The 23,348-nt window shown below is 32.8% G+C and overlaps 1 protein-coding gene and 1 pseudogene across 1 annotated transcript; both read right to left on the bottom strand.

Annotated features, from left to right (window-relative positions):
• Positions 1-4,763: 4,763 nt before the first annotated feature.
• On the bottom strand, positions 4,764-5,881 carry LOC124820397 (early nodulin-like protein 18). The gene is made up of 2 exons (XM_047292066.2): positions 5,578-5,881; positions 4,764-5,350 (listed from the first exon to the last, which is right to left on the bottom strand). The coding sequence occupies exons 1-2, from the start codon at positions 5,771-5,773 to the stop codon at positions 4,911-4,913; spliced, it is 636 nt and encodes a 211-aa protein (XP_047148022.1). The 5' UTR covers positions 5,774-5,881; the 3' UTR covers positions 4,764-4,910.
• An 826-nt stretch (positions 5,882-6,707) lies between these two features.
• On the bottom strand, positions 6,708-7,544 carry LOC124820396 (phosphopantothenoylcysteine decarboxylase HAL3 pseudogene; annotated as a pseudogene).
• Positions 7,545-23,348: the final 15,804 nt, after the last annotated feature.

Below are 23,348 nucleotides of genomic sequence, written 5' to 3'. Positions count from 1 at the left end.
CCAGGGTGATATAGCAGTTCAAAATCATAATCTTTTAAAAATTCCAGCCAACGTCTTTGCCTCATATTCAGCTCCCTCTGATCAAACAAATATTTGAGGCTCTTGTGATCACTAAAGACTTGGAACGTTGATCCGTATAAATAGTGCCTCCAAATCTTTAGTGCAAAAACGACAGCTGCCAACTCCAGGTCGTGTGTGGGATAATTGCGTTCATGAATCTTCAACTGGCGAGACGCGTACGCTACTGCACGTCTCTCTTGCATGAGCACACAGCCCAAACCTTGGTGAGATGCGTCACAGTACACTTCAAATGGCTTGGACGTGTCTGGAATAATCAAAACTGGCGCGCTCGTCAATTTCATCTTCAGCTCCTGGAACCGTTCCTCACACAGATCAGTCCAAGCGAATGGCTGATCCTTTCTAGTCAATCTAGTAAGAGGAGCCACTATCTTGGCGAACCCCTCTATGAAACGTCTGTAATAACCAGCCAGCCCCACAAAACTCCTCACTTCAGTGACTGAACGCGGGCTCTTCCAATCTAACACTGCTTGCACTTTAGAGGGATCTACTGAAATACCTTCAGACGATATCACATGCCCCAGAAACTGCACCTCCTTTAACCAGAATTCACACTTGGACAGCTTTGCGTACAACTCTTTCTCCCTCAACACGGTTAGTACTGTTCTCAAGTGTTCTTCATGTTCAGCATTGGTTTTGGAGTAGATGAGAATATCATCTATGAACACAACTACAAATTTATCCAAATAGGGTCTAAATATCCGGTTCATGTAATCCATGAAGATGGCTGGAGCGTTCGTTACTCCAAATGGCATTACCACGTACTCATAATGCCCATAACGTGATCTGAATGCTGTCTTCTGGATGTCGTCCTCCTTAACCCTTATCTGGTGATATCCTGAACGCAAATCAATCTTAGAAAATACTGTTGCTCCATGCAGCTGATCCAACAAATCATCTATTCTTGGCAACGGGTATTTGTTCTTGATGGTCAGCTTGTTTAATTGCCTGTAATCTATACATAACCGAGAGCTGCCATCTTTCTTTTTCACCAAGAGTACCGGAGCTCCCCATGGTGATACGCTCGGTCTAATGAATTTCTTCTCCATAAGCTCTTCAATTTGCTTCTTGAGTTCAACCAACTCTGCAGGTGCCATTCGGTAAGGTTGAACAGATATAGGAGCTGCCGTTGTCACCAAATCAATGGTGAATTCGACTTCTCTAACAGGAGGCAATCCTGGTATCTCTTCTGGAAAAACGTCCAGAAATTCACTCACCACTGCTCGTTCCGTACTGCTCTCATTGGACGTCCGTGCTTCCGTCAACCCTCCTAACTCCTTGTCTTCATGTGTCATAATGAGAAAACAGCTTGCACCTTCCATTATATCCTCCCTTAACTGACCGAATGTAACTCCCACACATTCTTCATCATCTTCAGGAAACACTAATTCCTTCTTGCCACAATCTATAATAATATGGTTGGTAGCCAACCAATCCATTCCTAGAATTATTTCCAAGTCCTTCAAAGGTAAACAGATTAAGTTCACCTTATAACTATGCCCCTCAACCACAATAGGACATCTAATGCACACGGTAGATGTTCTAAGCTCTCCAGCCGCTGGTGTTGATACCACCAAGTCAAACTGCAGATCTCTCTCTACTATTCCCAGCTTTTCAACACACGCCTTCGAGATGAAGGAGTGCGTTGCCCCAGAGTCAAACAGCACACAGCAAAACACAGTGCACTCATAACCCTACAGTGTCCTTAAGAGAACAAAACTGCTCTGATACCACTAATGTAACATCCCAAATAATGATAATTACCATTAACCAGAACTGATCACATTTACAGAGATAAACAGTGCAGTCTTAAGAATATTACAGTAGCTCAGAATTTTAAAACTTAACATACAGCACGTACAGTAAAATCTGCAGTGTTCAGAATTCATAAAAAAATAAACAGAAACCAGTTCTGATTATCCATTCTGTAGAATTTAAATACAGAATATCAAAATACAGTCCAGCACTTGACAGAATTCCAAATTTTCAGATAAATACAAAACAGATCTGCAGAACTATATATATATACAACTGCCAAAAATACTGCACAACACACTAGACTAAAACTGCTACGGAATCGCGCCTCTACTGTTCAGCTTTTACTTCAACTTCAACCAGGTTTGCATCTTCCAAATTTTCTTCTTCCAGTAATACTTCAAGAGATGCATCACCCTCTGCTCACATCCACAACGGATGATCATTGCATTTTGACAAGACGGATTATACATGGACAGTAAACAGCACCAGGAAAATTGCAAGGGTAAGCTTATATTGTTTAATTAATACAACATACATACAGTTCACAATTTAATTCACAGATACATCAAACAACTTAATCATAAAATTTAACATATAAATCTATATAAAACAGACTGTACTGAACTGTATGAACCATGTAGTTACAGGCGTCCTTGCACCCAAGTGGTGTGGTAGCCGGGATATACCTAATCAGCTTCCACATGCGGTTAATCCTTCGCCCCTGCTAAGTGAGGGATACGAATGACCTCCACTTGAGGTTAATCATTCGCCCCTGCTAAGTGAGGGATACGAATGACCTCCTGCCATTCCCACGCATGACTACCCCCTTCTACGTGAAGATGAGCATCACGGAATATCAGGATGGACCAAGCCATCAGTAACTTGTCCATGTTCATACTTTACAAATTTAGCATTTAATACAACTGAGAAGCTCCTCCATGGAACGCTCATTCAAGTTCAAAATCATATAATCATATCATGTCGTGTTCAACCATCATATCCTTTCATAATTATAATATCTCCATTCTGTATTTCACTCTCTTAATATTAACGTCATGCATTCTTTAATCAAATAAAATGAACTTATCACAGAACCTTTGATTTCACGTTTCTGAACAAAAGAAACGAGTCATTTATTCACTTAATATGCTTCAACTCTTGATAATTTGAAAATACTGATCTTTAGAAGAGATGAATAATACATTGAAAGATTTTAAGTGTAAAGAATCTAGATAGAACCCAAGGAATAAAACCAGTGATAAGTGTTTAGATACACCAGCAATATAATTGATTTCAGAAGAACAGCACTGGCAGTCCAAGTACGAACGTAATTTAACAATTTGGACGAACGCCAGTTATGTTCGCTCAAAATTCAATAATAGGGACGAGCGTTCAGTTTAGAAACCGAACCCCGCTTTGGAACGAACGCTAAGTCAATGACCGAGCACAATCAGAACGAACGTTGGTATAAACCGAACGTTGGGTAGGACGAACGTTTAGGTATATGACCGAACACCAGTTATGAACGAACGTTCAATATAGAAACGAACGCTCTGTAGACGAACGTTCAACAGAAGGTCGAACTTCATTTAGGACGAACGTTATTAAGGACGGACGCTCTACTTAAGGCCGAACGTCACTCATTTATAAAGTTTTAAATATTTAAATATTACTGAGCTAGACGAACGCTCAGATCATCAACTAGGGACGCTCATTCTCGGGCAGAATTCTTTCCAAATGAAAGAATTCTAGTCTAAGTAAGCTTAACTGAAAACCGAACGGTTTAAGACCGTACAGGGACGAACGTCCTTTATCAGTACAGAGACCAGATTTCTCAACTCTTAACAGAATTTTCCAGATTTCGATTTTTATGAACTTGACAACTTTCCTTTCAGATTTAATACATCAAATCATACAGATTTCAACATTTGGATCATTCCAAATATACAATCACCATACTCCATTTATACAGAATCAAATCAATATACATTTAAATCAAAAATCAGCAACAACATATATAATACAATTAAGCAGTGTTCATTCATGACAGATTCAATCGATCTAATCATTCCAACTCTATAACATTCACACATCTTTCATGCGTATCCAAAACAACATGCAAATGAACCAGAATTTATATCTCATATCAGTAAACGTTCATAAGGCTCAAATATCAGATTTCATATACATGCAACTCAGATTATAAAATCAAGCAGTATGAATTAAACATATAAGCTTCCCTTACCCGGATTGAAGTTCCAACTTGTCCTAGATGAAAATGGCTTTATCCAACTATGCTTCTATTATATTCTTGATTCTTCCAAAACAAATCTAATCAAAAATTGCAGAACTCTGAGACTACATACTTGCATGCACTAAAACTCTATTCTTCCAGAAACCTAAGAACGAAATACAGTAAGAAGGCTTACCAGATTGGATTCAGTTTCTGTTTGGTCCAAAATGGAGATCACAGCAGTACTAACATTCCTATGGTGCTGCAATTGTGATCAGAGAGGAAACGTGAGTTTTCTGATAGAGAGAAGTTAAGGATTCTTAGAGAGAAATTTGGAGAAAATGAAGAGTTTGGTTTTCTGAGGAAGAAGATGAATGAGTGTGCAGGTGAAAGGGTTCTCAGAAAACTTTGGTTTTGTTAAAGTAACGTTTGCTTGAACAAACATGTCCAAGACTGACACCTGCATACTAAATTCTGATTTGTAAGTTTCTAACGTGACAAGTGGCAGGTGTGCATGTAAGGAGTGGTGCGTTTTTAATGTTGCAGAGAATGATGGTGGTTCAGTTTTCTGTGCATTGCAGAGGTGAAAATCAGAGTTGAAAGTGGGTTTTTTAATTACCCGCAACAGTGACGTGGTGTGTGTGTTAGTGGTGTGATGTCAGGATTAAATTTGCTAATTATCCAGGGTCTCACATAAACCATGATGAAAAATAATAAATATCAATAATAATAAAACGTACAAATAAACTAAATGAAAAGATCATCAGTAAAAACAAGTCAACTTTCTTAGCTGTAAAAATAATTATCCAATGCTGGGTCTCCACCGAAGTTGACATTTTCCTCACTGAAACTGCAGCAGCAGCAGCAACGCCGCACTGAAAATGTAAACCGTGAAGCGCATGTCAGCGCGGCTCGCGAACGCGCCGCCAGTGGGAGACTGCGCTACCGTAACCGGTGGAGACTGAACGGCGTCAGGACCGGGAGGCTCCTGGTACGGCGGCGGAGGCGGCTGGTTGAGGTTCGGTGGCAAGCCGGAGCCGTGCTGGACATCGATTTCGAAGGCCAAGCCGAGCTGGCACTGCAAGCCGTCGCTGGAGTCGGAGAAAAAGTAGTTTGGTCCAACAATTGTCAACGGCACGGCGATGGTCAACGATTCGCCGAAACCACTGCTACCGCTGGCGTACACGAAGGTAACATTGTCGGTATCGTCAGCGGTGCAGTTCAGATAGGTCGTCTTGTTGTGAGTCTGAACCACCGTTTGGTTGGAGTTCGTATTGAAAACTAAAAATTAACCACACAAAAAAGCAAGAACACAAAAAGTTGAATTAGGTTTTCCCGATTGACTTCCTAGAAAGTTGAAACTCGCATTCGATGGATTTAATTTCAATTCATTTGCGTCCGTTTTGGGGGCAATAGAACAGTATAACTTAATTGTGTTTAACGCGTTCGTGTTCTAAATGTACAATGATAATGTAATGAAAAGAAAAGTAGAGATTGAGGTTTTTTACTGAGATAATCGCCAAGGTCGAAGGTTTGATTCGAAGCCCAGGAAGTGTAGTTAGTGGCTGTTGTATTGGTAGTGGAGTTGAAGGACCACCCGGCGGCGCCGCCAACGGTGTGGTTGTGGTAGCCAGTTGTGGCAGCGGAGACGGCGGTGACGAAGAGGGCGAAGACCGCGAGTTGCGCCGCGATAGGTGTCGCCATTGACGGTGATGGGTGGCGATTAGTGTCAGAAGAGGTGTTTTAGTGACTATTGAGTTGTATGATGCTTTGTGTAATTTATTAATTTCTGAAAATAAAATATCCGTAAAAACAATTCTCTAAATTCCATGAAACCGCGTACAACTGGTACAACTGGAGGCACCAATGTATATGTCAAATGTTTAATTTTTCTTTTTTAGGATGTATAAATTATCTAGGACGTTTAATCTTTAAACTAAAATATCACTACAAATTTTAAAGATAAATTTAATTTAATTAAAAAATCTTATTAAAAATGGCCAAAAATATTCTATTTAAGAAGAGCAGGTGCTTACCACGTAGCTTCTATTTAAGATATCAGTTTTCATTTTCTTTGTTGAAAATTATATCAATATTTGATATTTTTTATTCGAAGGAAAATACACCTGAAACTCAACTTGAATTAAAAATTAGAGTTATTTTTTAATTTTCATTAAATTTAACTTAACTAGTTATGTATCACCCAAATACACACTTAGAACTGAAAAACAAATGAGAATTATCATATATATATTTGAATAATAATTAGAAATAAGTTACTTGTCCATAAAACTAATATTTTAAAATATACTTAACAACTTACAAATAATGCAATAATTAAAAAGAACAAAAATTTATAATTGAAAAAAGAAAAGAAAAAGTAATAAATGAAAGTGAAGTCATCGAATAAAGTTATTAAGCATCAAATAAAAAAAAATCAAACAAAGCAATGATAAAAAAAATTTAGCCACAATTGTGTGTACATATGCTAAGACATTATTACTTCCACACTAAACATAAGATGCTTTGCATTACTATTTTAACTTTCAATATTTTCCTTTCTTTACAAAAAAAAAAAATAAAAATGACCGAAACACTCAAAATAAGTTGTCGAGTGATTCGTCTAGCTAAAAAAACATTAGTCCCAAATCTCTTCATTAGAGATTTTGACAATGTAAGAAATTTCAGTAGGGTCAGCCATTTCACCCCGTGGAGAGGGATCGATGATATTAATGCCAAGTTCATCGCATCTTTTGCGATATTGTCTTGTCAAAGGATTATTCCACGTAACAGAGTCTATGGCAGGTGCAACGTAAAATGGCTTGTTAGGGTCCCAACCTCGCACAACTTCGGTCAAAGAATTGTCACATATCCCTTGCGCAATCTGCAACACAATAGGTGAAACAACAAATTCCCAATGTTAAAAGAACTTAGCTTAAACTGTAAAAGAAAAACTGAGACTAAAACCAGAATGTTAAAGTCTCATAAAAAAACTTCAATTCATGAACAACATAACAACAACTACTTAAACATTGTACGTAAGTTTTTCCCTAATCTCATCGAACTGAATGGTGTTGTGTGAGCTAGACAACCTCTGCATAATTTTGTTGTTGCAGTAAATGATTCAGTTGGCTTGACACATAGCTAAGTTTATTGGTTTGATTACCTTGGCAAGGGTATTTGCAGACAATGGAGCAATGACAAAGACATCAGCCCATTCCAGATGATGAGAAGCAGTTTTCCTAGGATTAAAATAAACTGGACGGGGAGTTTGTGAAACTTCAATAAAAGGTATCGAGGTTCGTGTCATAACAACTTCTATGCTTGCCCATCTCCTAAAAATATGACAAAGAAGCGCAAATTTTGCAGCATCAGTGCACCCGCAAGAACCGAGCAGAATCCGAGGCCTTCTCGGCCTAACAGCACACCTTTGAGAAGACTGTGGAATATTACTCTCAGGATTTGGGTCACTCATCATCCACAGATTTCAGCAATTCCACTTTGTTCTGATGAATTTGTCAACGTGTAACCATACTTCAGTTTTCATTTATCAGTTATTACTCTCATTTGAGCCTCTGGCCCATGGGTTGACCATGACCCCTTCTAAAATCAAGTCCCAATTTTCTAGCCCACTTAATAGGGGCTTTTTAAAAGCCCAACCCCTAAAGCCCCACATAAAGTGGGCTGGGGTAGGGTTAAGATGAGTGCTTCATCCTACACCTCCAACATCTCATCCTACACCTTCAAAAATTCCATTTTTAACCTTCTGACATCCTGCACCTCTAATTTTTAACTTTTTTCTCTTTCTTATTAAAGATATTTTAATAACTATCTTTTTATTTTCTTCTCTTTTTTATTAAAGACACTCTACACCACCTTAAAATTAATTCTAATTTAATTTAAAATTTAAATATTATTTAATATAATTTTATATTTTAATAATTATTAAAATATGATTTATATTATAATAATAGCTATATTAAAAAATTAAAAATCAGTTTTGTTTTTTATTTAAAATTTAATCAATATTTAATTTAATTAAATTTATAGCATTATTTATTATATTTTTATATTTTAATAATTATTAAAATATGATTTATATTTTTATAATAGTTTTATTAAAAAATAAAAATAATAATAACTAAAATAAGAGTAAAAGTAATAAAAGTAAAAATTATATTAAAAATCACATTTAAAATATTTAAATATATTAAATTATATCAAAATATTAAATTAAATTAAATAATTATTAAAATTTAAATAAAAAGCAAAATTTTAAAAACGTTATCGGATATTGACGTCCGATAAATTTATAATCGGATATGGATATCCGATAAATAAATTTTTCTAAAATTTTGATTTTTATTTCAATTTTATTAATTATTTAATTTAGTTTAATATTTTAATATAATGTATTTAAATATATTAAATATGATTTTTAATATTATTTTTATTCTTATTTTAGTTATTATTATTTTTAATTTTTAATAAAACTATTATAAAAATATAAATTATATTTTAATAATTATTAAAATATAAAAATATAATAAATAATGCTATAATATTTAGTTAAAATAAATATTGATTAAATTTTAAATAAAAAGCAAAACTGTTTTTCGATAACAAGTTTTTAAAAATTTGTTTCTATTTACAATTTAATAATTGTTTAATTTATTTTAATATTTTAATATAATTTAATATATTTGAATATATTAAGTCAAATTTTATATTATTATTATTATTTTATTTTTATTTTTATTTTTTTATTATAGTTATTATTATAATATAAATCATATTTTAATAATTATTAAAATATAAAATTATATTAAATAATATTTAAATTTTAAATTAAATTAGAATTATTATTAAGGTGGTGTAGAGTGTCTTTAATAGAAAAAGAGAAGAAAATAAAATGTATTTAATTAGAAAGAAAAGAAAGTTAAAAATGAAATTTTTAAAAAGGTTGGAGGTGCAGGATGTCAGAAGGTTAAAAATGGAATTTTTGGAGGTGCAGGATGAGATGTTGGAGGTGTAGGATGAAACACTCGGTTAAGATGGGGCTAGCCCCCAAACTAAATTAATTCACTTTTAATGTTTTTTTAGTTATTTCTTTTATTTACTTTACAAGTTTAATAATTTCCAAAATTTACATGATATTTAATATCTTTTTAATTAAATATAAATGTATAAATATTGATTTTAGAAAAAATTATTTAAAATAATTTTTTAATTATAAGCATATTTTAAATATATAATTTTATTATTTTGGAAAGTTAAAAAAGAAAATTTTTATTATTATTTTTATTTAAAAGAAAATGAAAAAAATTTCAAAATTTTTTTTATAAAAGTAAAACAGTTGAAAATTTGATTTTTCAATAATCGAATTCTGATATCTATATAAATATTTGAAATATTAATTATGGATATATTTTAAATTCAAATCTACTGATTGGATGAATTTTTAATATCGGTGTAAAATTTTTATTTTTTATAGTTTGTCATATAAAATTCTTTTGTTGAATGTTTTGTATAGATATATATACATTAAAAAATTAAACCACAAACTTTATAAAGTTTAAAATTAATTTCACCTAATAAAAGAACTAACTTTTTAGTGAAAATCCTTGTTAGGAAAAATTGTTATAAATATCATATATGTTAGTATATAAGATCTAGATGTAATCCTAGTGGTTACAAAATCAGATTTTTTTCTAACCTTTTAGATTAAATTAATATTTTAAAATCAGACTTATCTTTATCCAACAAAGATCGTTTTTATTGAATTACTTATCATAATTGAGATTGTAATAAAAAATAATTAAATAATAGATACAATATTTTTAAATAAATATAATGTTATAATTTATAATACTAAAATTAAAATTATTATTGTATTTAATTATTAACATATAAAATAAATAAAAATTATAATAATTATAATAATAAATAAATTACATCAATGTCTCTTAATAAGAAACTAATAAAAAAGACAAATGAATATAATATGAAATATATGAAAAAGACATAAAAATATATAAATTGATGTAAATGATTAAATTGTACGTTTCATAAATTTTTTTTAAAAGAATTATATAACTTTATAAATAATAAATATTAATTTTATTAAATTTGGAAAATTAAAAAAGTTAAAAAGTTATTAAGTTAAAATTATGTTCACACCAATTAAAAATAATGTAATTTTGATCACAAATCTTAATAGAATGATATTGATTTAAACTAGTGATAAAATAGATTACCATCTATAAATAAATTAGTTAATCTATCAAAATTTTACAAATTAAATTAAATATTTTTAACTTTTAAACCTATTTTATGTGGATATCTCTGAACCGTCAAATTTACAAACCAAAATTAAGAAACCAAAATTAAGATGAAAAAATTATGAAAACAAAATTTGGAAATTAAGGAATAATTGTATAAAAGCATTATTATTAAACTAATTAATATAGAAACAGTTATGAAGTAGAAAATTAATTTTATTGGTAAAAAAATATAATTACAAATGAATCAATTATGATTCTAAGTTATTACTAACAAAGATAAAATGAAAGATGAATAAAAAATACACATGATTTGTGATTACTTGTATGATGATATTATGTTTCTGGACGTTAAATTTTGTAAAAAGGAAAGCCCATGGGCTGGCCCTGGCTTATAGGGCTTTAGGGGTTTTTAGCCCTGTGGAATTTTTTAATAAAATTTTTTTTTGGCCCTGTGGGCTTTTTTGGCCCCAACCCACGTGGGCTAGGGCCAAATCTTATTAAAGGGGCTCATTTGAAACCTCTATTTAAATTACAAAATGGGTATCAATTTTACCTAGCAACAACAAAACATGATCACCTAAGATCACACTTAATAAAATTTAAACTGTCTACTATCCACACTAGGTTTTCAAAGTTTTTCACATAAGGTTTTTCAGTCCTCAAACTTGTCAAATCTATGAAAAGTCAAATTTATAATTGTAGCTAATAATTGATTTTTGTAAACAACAATAGATTATTCTAGCTGCATTTCTCAAAAGCAATTTTTTTCTAAAGCAATTTTTTTCTTTAACAATTGATTATAACTAATAATAATGGATTATTTCAATGAGTACTGAAAAAAATATAAACTCTCTCCATGCACTTTTCACTTATAATCTCTTTTTTTTTATGTTAATTAATATAGATTACATGACTTTAACTACTAAAATTATAAGTCGATCTCTCCCCGCACGAGTTCATCCTCGTACTCCTTGCCCTTGTGACCATTCCGGTGCTAATTTACATCTTCATCTTCGCCTTCAATTTCCCCTCGCACTGCCGTCGTCGGGATCCCTCCACTAGCAAGCCCTCCGTCGCGTCGGAGGCTTCCCACCGTGAGATCAAACTCGCCAGCGTCGACGCAGGCGTGAAGTACCGGAAAGAGGATCACTCCAAGGAGATCGAAGACGAGCGTCTGGTGTGCCTCTCGGTGTTCGCCCACGGCATAGAAGTCCGGTAGCAACCATTCCTCTTTTCAGCAACACGCGTCAGGAAGAAAAACAGTACCTTAAGGCCGATACGAGTCTGCAGTCCACTATGCATCACCTCGTCACACTCGATTCCTCCTCCCAGAGCCTCGTTCAACTCCATCCAGGTTGCCATACAAACTCTATTTCGCAGCGAGAAATTGTAACTTACTACACACTAATGCGAAAATTAAGAAAACAAAAAACCATCATATTTACACATGCATGTATATCTAAGAACTGCAATTAACAAAAAGAAGCACATATAAGAATACCATGTTTCCTGTAGAAGATGGGAAAGAACAAGGATTCTTGTTAAAACTATGTGAAGGCATAAAACTTTGGTCATGAATAATAGAAATGCTTGTAACATCAAGAAAGAAAGTTGATAGCTTCAGCAAAGAGGATTTGCTTGCATCATTTGACACTCAGTATTGCCTGCATGTTCGGAGACCATGCAAGATCACGGCAAGAAGAGGGAGAGGTGAATCTTGAAACAGATGAATTTATTGTATCATGCATGACATACTGATGGGAGGGTCGCACCTCCCACAGAAGTTGTGCATAAAAGAATGCAGTATAGTACTAGCACGTGACTCCTAGGTCGTCTCTCAAGGACCAAATTTGGTTCAAATCTCAGGTCAAACACAGAGTGGGGGGTTTGAAAGTGTTTTTGTGATTCGAAAAAAAACTGGAAATTAAAGACAAACAAAAATAATTGAAAGCATTGAAGTAAATTAAAATATTAAACAGAACAATGCAATAGATAATAAAGAAACACGTGGTGTGCTATTCCAATGCAACACTCAAGCTAAAACATTAAATGGACAATGCAACAGTAAAACTTAGAATCACAGTGAATGCAAGAAAGTAAAATTTAGGATTAACCATGCTAAATAGCTCAACAGTGTACTCACAAAATAAGACAATAAAAAATTACAGTGGCAAGAAACAAAGAAAGTAACGCATAAATAGGAAATCTGAAATTTAAATGCAAGAATTGTAACAAAAAAAAAATCATAACCCCAATTTAAAAATCTCTGCAAAAGAAAAGAAATGAATGTGTTTAAACTGAGATAAATATTCCAGCCAAGAAGTCAAATTAAATTCTCTGGACATCACCGTCCATGTGCATCCACTTCGTACTCCCATAATGTGTGTTTTCACCAAAGCCAAAAGTAAATTCCACCGTGAAGCATTTTCTCCCTTCTAAGTGGTGACACATCCTCTTAAATCCACGCGTCCAAGAAGAATCCAGCATGTGAACTTCTTCTTGTCCGTAACACCCCTGCACCCTCTTCTCCAATCAACATGCACCGTTGCATACTGTAAAACAGAACCAAATCTGCACCTCCTTGGTTCAAGTGTTCCAGCTGCGTGACACCTCCAGCTTCAATGCTTCCTCTAAGAATAAATTCATCTTCTAATTTCAGTGGCTGCTCCAACGCATTACCGCTTCATTCTCCATCCAGCTGCCCATTCCTTTAGCACGTCCCATCTCCTATATTCCTTCACGTGGGCATCAAACGGCTTGGACACCACTTCACTTCTTCCTTCAATTAAAGTTTCTCCTCCTTATTCCATTCAGCCGTACCGTGACAAGACTCTGCTTCCAACCATCACCGTTCCATTTCTCTCTCTCCGTGGCAATCTACTTGCTCCATGCTTATTTCAATCACCGTGTTGCTTCCAAAACGTAACACCGAATGCTTCATTCTCCTAGAAAATAAATCAATGCCTCTCCTTCCTTTCTCCAACTCCACGTATGCGTGCACACCATTCTGCAATTCCAACATCCATTTCTTTAAAGAAAAAGCAAACCGAGAGCTCCTGGATAACGCATCACTTCTCCCTACCGTGACAGCATCAAGCAACAACGCATAAAAACCGTGAATGCACCAAGCTTAAATCAAAGCTAGCTTTCATAATAAAAATTAAACAGGGATTGCTCATGAATCCAGCGCTTGCAAAAAGGAAATGGAAAAATTCAAAGTGTGCTTTTCATTCATGCTGAAAACGTTCAAAAGCCAAAAAACTTAGAACCAAAACCGAGAGTGTAAAAAGTGCCAAAATGTGTGGCGGCTGGGCTCCTCTCTAAGGACGTGTGTCCTCCCTTTAATAGGGATGGGGTCCACACAATAAAACCCTAGGTCCAAGTCACTAACTTCTAATTTTTGGGTCTAATCTAATTTACCAAAAATTGACCCAAAATATAAGAGTTGATACAGAAATTCTAAACTACTGAATTACAATTTAATTAATTCTAAAATGTCTGTGTGGAGAGTCTTGAATTTATTTGGCATTCTTCCTGATGTCCCAAAATATATTTCCAAAATTTTCCTGCACTTCAAAAATGCACTTAATCAGCTCAGAAAACCCAAATTAGCGCAATTACAAATTTCCGACCAAATTAAGCACAATTCGAAAAACAGGGAAATAACAAACAATTAAACACAATTCCCTGGTCTATTTAAGTGCAATAAACTAAATATAATTCAAGAAATAACGACTCATCACATACTACAAGAAATGCTGCATGAACCTTTGTCAAATAATCGATTTTGAAACTTCTAAAAGGGGTTTTCACCAAATGAAACAAGACTAAGGAACCAAAGAATGGGAAAACAAAAAGAATGAAAGTGTACAGAAAAGTTCATCACCTTAAAGAAGGTGTCTTTCTCTTCCTCGTAAAAGTTTTCAGAAACAGATATGACAAGCTCAAGTCTTTTGAATTTTCTGTGTGGAAGACACTCACCACTGGTTGTGACTGTCAAATATATATTTTGTTTGGGATCCAAAATAAGCCAAAATTAAATCCATAATCAAAATATAAGCCATCTTCCTTCTATATAAAACAACTCTTTTTTATTTTATTTAAGAAAGTGTGGTCATTTTTTAATCAAGAATTTAAAATTGCCATTGAAATAAAAATATATTAATGTTTTTAAATGACAATAAAATTTATATTTATATCTTTTGTGACACAAAATCTTTTAAAATTTCAATTTAAAAATGTAGAAACCAGGCTTCAGAAAATATTTTAATAAATGCAGTATTAATGTGTGCTCAAATATTTAATTATTTAAACCAGATGAATAGTATAAATAGAAGTTAAACAAAGTTTTATTTAAACCAAATGAACAGTACAAATGACAAGAGAAATAGGAAGAAAGGGTGAGAGAAGGAGAAGAAAGGGAAACACAAAACAAAGAATAGTGAAGAAAAAGAAAGTTCTAATAGCGTTTTAAGTATATTTTTTTATTTATTGATTACTAAAAATATTTATATATTTTTCATTCATATTATATCTGTATTATTTTATAATTTTATAATTTTATAATTTTATAATTTTATAACTTTGTAACTTTGTAACTTTGTAACTTTGTAACTTTATAATTTTATAATTTTGTAATTCGACGTTTAGAATTGTAACTCGACGTAAAATGATATAAAACGTGGAATGTCCCAGCGATAGATGTCAAAAGGTTTGTGAATTAAATAAAAATTTGAGCGGGAGATTGAAAATTCATTCACTTTATCTTAGTGCGCGAGACTCTCTTCTCTTCTTAAACTTTTCTCGAACGAAGTTTGACGACCATCAGAATCAGATGTAATCTTTCTTTTATTTGATAAATATGCATTTTATTTATGATTTTCGTTTGTTTTGACCGATTATTTTCGTGCTTTTGTTCTTCATAGGTATTAACAAAATTCGACGATAAGTTAATTTGATGTTGAATTTTAAAAATTTGACGTCAATTTAACGTCTCATAATATGTACGCGATTTTTATACGCGAATTAGTCATTAAAAACCCAAAATATTTGTACGCGATTTTTGTACTAGTGACTTCAGCACTTACAGAGAGCAAGAGCAAGAGCAAGAAAGAAAGATATACTCAAGGTTTTGATGAAGAGACATTGAAAAATGGTGGAGATATGGTGAACCAATGGTGTTTTTCGCGAGACCAAGGAGAAACACGCAAGGTTCTCTGAAATAAAAGCACGAAAAGTTTTTTTCCTTCCAAAATAGCTCTCATTCACCTTTTTTTAGAAAAAAGAATACTAAAAAAACCAACCAATAAGTGTCACGTGTAATTGTTAAAAATTTGGCAAAAAAATATTATAAAAAAAACATTTTCCATATATATTTATATATATATTTATATATATATATATATATATATATATATATATATATATATATATATATATATATATATATATATATATATATATATATATATATATATATATATAACAACACTATGAAATTTATTCACAGACTAAGAGGAGTAAAATACCACTTATTAAACCACAAGGCCCATCACGAAAGAACCACAACAAAGTAGTACAAGATCAAAATTGCATAACACTCATAAAAATTAAATATAAACACCTATGTCTCCTACTGTAAGAAAAACTATTCTTAAATGCACTAAAGTTTTTGAAACTTGCCAAACCAACACATGTCATCCTATAATTTATCATAGAACAAGGAATGGAAAAAAGAATTGGTTCTTTATGGAAGGAAAAAAAATGTCTGCAGCAATAACGAATGGCCAAGGAAAACTCAATCAAAAACATCTCGTTATCCTTAATCAAAAACAATAAGGCAGGACCAACGCAATAGTAAGACACAACTCGAGAAAAGTAGATATACCAAGCATAACATTCAACGTAAGATACACAAAAATTTTACTCAACCATAACAAAAAGATATAGAATCAACATAAAAGTTTCGCACATCAATCACAAAACAAAAAAGTTTAACTCCTTATACCTTGATATGAAGTCCTACTGGTGATCTCTTAACTCGGAAAAAATGTAGAGAGCAATAAGCAGATAATTGATATATTTATAAATTCATTACCTACAACGTTATTTCAGGAAGGTTTAATATCCTATTTTGTCCCCAGTTACGCTCGAAAATGTCAAATTAGTCAATTCTTTAAAAAATGCGTCAATTACGTTCTCACTTAATAAAATTTGCATCAATGAAATCACTTCCGTTAAATTCGTACAAACGGCGTTAATTATCTAAGTAGAAGAAAGAGAAAAATAATTAACGTCGTTTGTACGGATTTAACGGAAGGTATTTCATTGATGCAAATTTTATTAAGTGAAGACGTAATTGACGCATTTTTTAAAGGATGGACTAATTTGACATTTTCGAGCGAAACTGGGGACAAAATAGGGTATTAAGCCTTTCAGGAATTAAGAAAGTTAATCGAAATGAAAGAAGAATAAATTTAAGTTTATGGAGAGTTTTGTTGAGTTAAACTTAAATTTTAGGGGTTTATTAATAATTTTGTTTAAATCTTATTTTATTAGTTTGGGTGTAGTAATATTTATTTTGATAAAGATAAAGATAAAAATGGGATAAGTAGTTTTGATTTTCCATTTATTTAAGTGTAATATTATTTTGTTTTATTTTGTTGATATAAGATGGAGATAGATGAAGTATATTTTATTTTGAGTCTATTGATATCTTTTCTACAGTTTTTATTATTTGTACTTAGCCTAAGGCCCTATTTGTACCTATTTAAAAGTATTTAAAGTTCAATTAAAATAACCATAGTGAATTGAAGAGTCCAATCATAGTATGGGTCATGTTTTTTTTAACAAAATAACACAAGGAACAAAAAACATACCCGAATCCTCGTATTTTCGTCGTATTTCAATATATTTCTTAATCAAGCTAGACATATTCCTTCCCAAATTTTCTACCTCATTATCTCCGGCAACGACCCCAAATTTGATACGTTGTCATTAAAGTTATCAAATTAATATTACTTTTCAAGGCAACTTCGGTATTGCTAAGTTAGTAGTCAACAAACTAGATAGGGTTAAAGTAACACCGAGTCGTTTTCCAACGAATACAAAATTGTTTTCCAATACTTTATTCTTATGGAGACTCTGAAAGGTTAGTAAATGTTGTCCAATGGTTAAAAACAAAAGTGAAAAGTTATGCTAATGAAATTAATGTTTGAAGAATGTTTGAGTTTATTGAAGAACAAATAAGAAACTTAGAAACAATTAAAATAAGATAGACTAATTTCAGTCCTTTTCTAAGATAGATTCATTATCGAATTAAAGTACATTCGTAATTAATTTGAGGGCGATCTTACAATTAATCAAAGTAGATTCTCAATTAAAAGCAAGACATTTCTAGATTATTCAAAATAAATTCAACCAAAGTACATTCTCAATTCTCAATTGAATCCTATTGTGTTTAATCATGTATATTCTTAAACCTCCTAACCAAATTAAAAGTTAATTAATCAAAGTAAATTTTCAATTAATTATAGTTGAAATTCTACCACCAATCAAAGTACATTCTCAATTAGTAGAAAAAACCTGTTTAATCATATGAAAGTTCCTAAATTCAATCAAAGTATATTCTCAATTAAACCTAGAAACTCTTGAACTCATATGATCAATATGCATGTAAATTCAAACACCTTATGATGCAAAAATCATTATTTTTAATGTTATTGAGAGATGAAAGACACAGAAAAAGGATAACTCAAATCACTAATCAAAAGAAACAAATACATTAATATAATGTACCAATTCAGGGTGTCACGAATCGTATTTAAAGTAAGATGTTTCAAAATCCTTTTAACGCTAAAAACAGTCCTAATTAAATATTTCAACATTTAAAACATGCGTAATTAAAACAAGGTTTAAACCCTCATTTGGTCCTCATATTTGTATGTCAATCTCAAGTGGGTCATCATGTTTTTTTCGGTCTCAATCAGGTCCTTAAACTTGTTAAAATGAGCCAATTAAGCCCTCTCCGTTAATTTTTTAGTAATGTCGTTTGCCTTTGATTACGTGGTGCACAAATAATGAACTCAGTTTAAAATATTTAAATATGTGGATAATAATTATTTGAAAAAAATGAAAAAAATAAATATACGTGGCAGAGGGATTTTGCTGTTGGCTTTTTTTTAACTTAAACAGAAAAACTGAAATGGGAATTAGGGATTTCATGAGTAAGGGATTTTGCTGGGGTGAATGAGTGTGAGAATTAGGGCTTGGTAAAATATTTGCAAAGACGAAGACAATCACGTTGTGGTGGAGGAACGGAATTGAAAGTGGATGCTAGTTAAGGTTAGTATCCTATGTTTTTCTCGCTTTTCGCCTTTCCGAATATGTAGTTATGTTGCTTTGTTTATGTTTTGTTGTGGTCCCGAATTTGTTGTGGCCCACTTAGCCCATCCCGAACTAGCTCAAAAGTCCACCACCAATGTCGGTTACCACCGCGCCCAAACCCTCTTCAATCTCAACCCATCATAACACAGGCACAATAAAGAACCACCAAAATCAGAACATTAAAACCTCAAACACCTCCATCACCAACATCTTCTCCCTTACAACCCAACCTCTAGAACTATTACGAGCAGTAGGTACCTAAACCACAGTTCAAGAACCCCCAAATTCATAGAACCAAGAACCTTAAATTTATAGGCACCACCATGTCTTCTTTGTGGCCACACCTGCGTGCATCGTGAGCCAAAAACCAGAAAAAAAAACTAATCAAACTAGAAAGTCGAAGGAAGAAATGGTTCTCCACAAGACCAAACCAAAAACAGAGAAGAATATGAGCCTCCCTTGCCACTACTCTTTATGCCACTAACTTTCAAAGAAGAAATGAGGAACCCAATAATAGATGACACAAAACCCCCAAATTTTAGATAAAAAATGCGAGAACAACAAGCCCTAAAACTCCAATCAAAACCCTTGCCGCGAAGTCGCTAGAGAAAGAAAGCCTTACATCGCGGAGATGTTGCTATCGTGACCACTACACCGCAAAGAGGTCGCACATGCACTGCCTGAGCGCGCCTCCCCTCCCTACAAAAACAACTGGAACGAAAGGGAAAACAAAACCCTCCTAGCCACCATTCATGCATGACGAAGAGCCCCATACAAATCGCGCCACCGCAGCACCATCGTCTTCTTCGTGCAACCAGGAATTATGAGTTCTCCATGCCATGGATCACAAGTCCAAAGCCTTGCCACCACCAAGCCGCGAACACAAACATTTTACCCTCAATTTAGGTTTTGATTAAGAGAAAGAAAATTAGTGTTTGAGGATCTAATTAGGGTTTGTTGTATTCAATAGGGATTTAGAAGGAATTGAACAAAAGAAATCCTAACTCTTAATTTATTTTTAACTATAATTAAAAGGAAAATCCTAACTTTAATTTGTGCATAATTATAATTAAATGTCAACCTTAAATGATATTGATATCTCTTCTTTAAAAGTTTTCTTCTCAAATTTGATTTAAAAAAACACATTGACTACGTTTATGACATTGCAATACTGTATTTTTTCATTTATTTATCCTACTATTTAAAGATTCACTCACTCTTTATACAATTAACTTCATATGCTCATGAAAAAGAAGAAACCATTATTTAAATAGTCTTAAAATAAAGTTTCATGGTTTACGATAATCTTGAAAAACACCATGGATCACCCAAATAAAGCACAAACATCACACCATCCTTCAAAGCATTTAAAATTAAATTAACCACTACAAAGATAAATAATTAAAATAAGGTTAGATTCTCCTTGTCCAATTCTAGAACCTTATTGATACCAGACTAAAACTACATGCTTCTGTTGTCTTATCTAAAAATTATTTTTTAACTAACTGCTTAGATAATGCTTCCTATAATATCTCAACCAATTTTTTTTTTTTTAAGAAAAATATAATTATTACATTAAAAGACAGTTTTGCCCTCAGGAAAAATATAAAAGGTTTAATATTTCGCTAGGTCCCTATTTTCGACTAGAATCTCAAATAGGTCTCCTTCTTTTTCGGCGTCTCCATTGGGTCCTTATTTTGTAAAAATTGCAATAATTAGACACCTACCGTTAAATTGGGCTTAACGACGTTAGTGTATGATTGACGTGATATGCTCATCTTCATTTTTAAATGACGTGGAGTAGCATATTTGATGTATGTGATTCTGATGTGTTTTTTTATTTTTTTTAAATAAAAGAAATTTGTAAAAGCGAATTAAACATTCCACTGCATACCTTGTTCGAATTAGGGATTAAGGATCGGAAAGAAGAAAGTTTAATTTTAGAGTTCATCCAAATTGGGAATTAATTTCAGATATTGTTCTTGCGCCGTCACCATCTTCCCGCATCATCTTCCACGCACTTCTAAACCCTCAAGTATCCACCGTCATCTTTTTCGCACAGATAGCCACCACACAAGCCTCCATTAGCACAACCTAAACCAATTTCATCACTTGCAAATCAAACGTAGAGGTGCTTTAATCCAGAAAAATTCCTAATTCGAAAAACCCTTTCAAACCCTAAATCGCGTTCGAGCTCTTCATGGCCACAAATCGCATCTCAATCGTGATGTCGTTCGAACCTGTTGATTCAAACGCGTATGTCGAAGAGAAAAGTAAGAGAGCCTGTTAATTTGGGTCCATAACAGATGGGAAAAGTGTTGGGGGAAGTTATCTATTCGATGGGGCTTGCACCTATTCACTTAGTTTTGCATGATTCCGCATTAGAGTTGAATGCTGATTTTGTTTCTCAGAGAGTTGAGTTGGTGAGGATCATGACGCTTATCGGTGCGGTGTCGTATGGAGTTTTTCCTCTTTGGGTGTTGGAGGTTCCTATAGTGAGGGAAGTAGTGTTGGTTTTCCAAAGCGCTTCCATACACTTTCTTTCATATGTAACTACTTTTTATTTATTTATTTGAAGTATTGAAATTTCTACAAGTGAAAACCATGACTACTAAAACTGAACTTGAATGAATAGCAGACCACATATTTTTCTTCTGACTCGTGGTTAATGCATTCTTTTTCAATCCTCTTTATTATTTTGCTTTGAATATTGGGTTTGAGTTTATCTCTTTGTTTCATGCTATGCTCCACTGCTTCATGGCATGGCACCGCTCTTCACGCGTCATCATCTTCTTATTCTATCTTCTGATCATCCAAACCTGTGTGGTATTATTGCTGTGACAGATGAAACACTCATGCATCCTTCTGTCGTTGACGGTGGAAGTGGTAAAGTTGTTCTACATATAACGATAATTACCAAATTCCTAAACTCTTAATTCCAATTAACCCTAATTTTTCAAAATAAATCTCCAATTTTTTTATTGATTCCTAATTTTTTTGTGAATGAACCCTTTGCTAAATCCCTAATTCTTATACACAAATCTGTTTAATTATCTTTTTCCTATTTTTTAATTTTAAAAACACAAAAATCCATGTCAGACTCACATATATATCTAACAATTTGCCACGTCATTAAATCACTAACATCAGCATGCCACCTCAACATTTGTTTAATCTAGTTGATAATAGGGACCTACCGAAATATTAAACCAATATAAAACAAAGGTTTGTCATAAACCTATCCCCTTGGGATTTGAACTCACATATCTAATCAAGACTTGAACACATGACCACTTAGCCCATCAAAGAACTCTCATCAACTTAGCTACAAAATACCTTATGAATTTATGCAGATTCTAATAAAACATACTTAAGTATTATTTATAAGTTCTACATTTTTTCGGATCTTACCTTCACTCCACCTGAAAAGAATTTTCGTTCCCGAAAATTAGGTTACCTACACATATATTCCCCTATCCAAAAGACTCATATCTCTTAGCCAAAATCATTTCGTAATACATTGAAATTTCCTAATAATTTCCCCGCACTAATCCTCGTATTAGACAAATTTAGCTTCAATTGTGATAATACCATCACATTCATCCACACTATCCACACCAATAAGACAATTCAACCATCCCAATAAGATCCAAACAAAATATCATTAAAATCCATACACATCCTTATCATGATACCCTTAACCCAATGAAGTTGCCCAATCTCTCATTTGTCCGTAACATATCGCCACTCTAACAGCTCCCAGAGTCATCTTGACTGCTTCCGTAAGCATCTCCATTGTACCACCAAAGCCTTAGTGACAATCCACTCTCTTCCTGCTTCCATAAGCCTTACAAATATACCATACTTAAGCTCAATAAAACATTACGGCTTTATAATTACGACAATACTAAACATAATCCACAAAAATCATCTATCTCAACATTTGATACCATTCATCAACAAGTCACAACTCCATCATACTCACTCATGATTTAACATCTGGCATCAAACTAGATTACCCAACTCATCAACAAATCACAATTCAATTATTCTCTAACATTATTCCAATCAATCGTAGGAAAAAAACATATCATATAGATTATTCTCTTAGTCTCAACTGATGAGATACATCACACCTATCATTATGCTACAGCCTACTCATACATTATCACAACTCAATTGAAAACCATATTCACCAATTATCATGGTCAAAGCACCACATCAAACTACTTATGTTCGCACATACTCATTAATTGAAAAAGCACAGATAAGATAAAAAATTTACTTCAACGAAAACCCTAAGAACTCTTCAATTAAATTTCCGTTGTTAAGAAACAACCTCTACTAAACTAAAATATTACTACAAATTTTAAAAATAAATTTAATTTAATTAAAAAATCTTATTAAAAATGGTTAAAAATCTTCTATTTAAGAAGAGCTAGTGCTTACCACGTAGCTTCTTCTTTCAGCGTTTCCGTTCCAAAAATTTCTTACACGCATTAGTGAATAAAAAATTAAACCTCACCAGAGTCAATGAGTTGTAGGACGTGTTAAAATATCAATTTCCATTTTCTTTGTTGAAAATTATATCAATATTTGATATTTTTGTA

Source organism: Vigna umbellata, chromosome 4 (assembly GCF_029865625.1).
Source record: "Vigna umbellata cultivar VRB3 chromosome 4, Vumbellata_1.0, whole genome shotgun sequence".
NCBI lineage: Eukaryota > Viridiplantae > Streptophyta > Magnoliopsida > Fabales > Fabaceae > Vigna > Vigna umbellata.
Note: the sequence above shows the minus strand (reverse complement) of the source record. Positions and strands in the feature narration are given on the sequence as shown.

Coding starts and splice junctions, on each gene's coding strand:
- LOC124820397 (XM_047292066.2), bottom strand. CDS start 5,773: ATGGCGACACCTATCGCGGCGCAACTCGCGGTCTTCGCCCTCTTCGTC. Junction 5,351..5,577: donor CGACCTTGGCGATTATCTCA/GTAAAAAACCTC, acceptor GTTAATTTTTAG/TTTTCAATACGAACTCCAAC.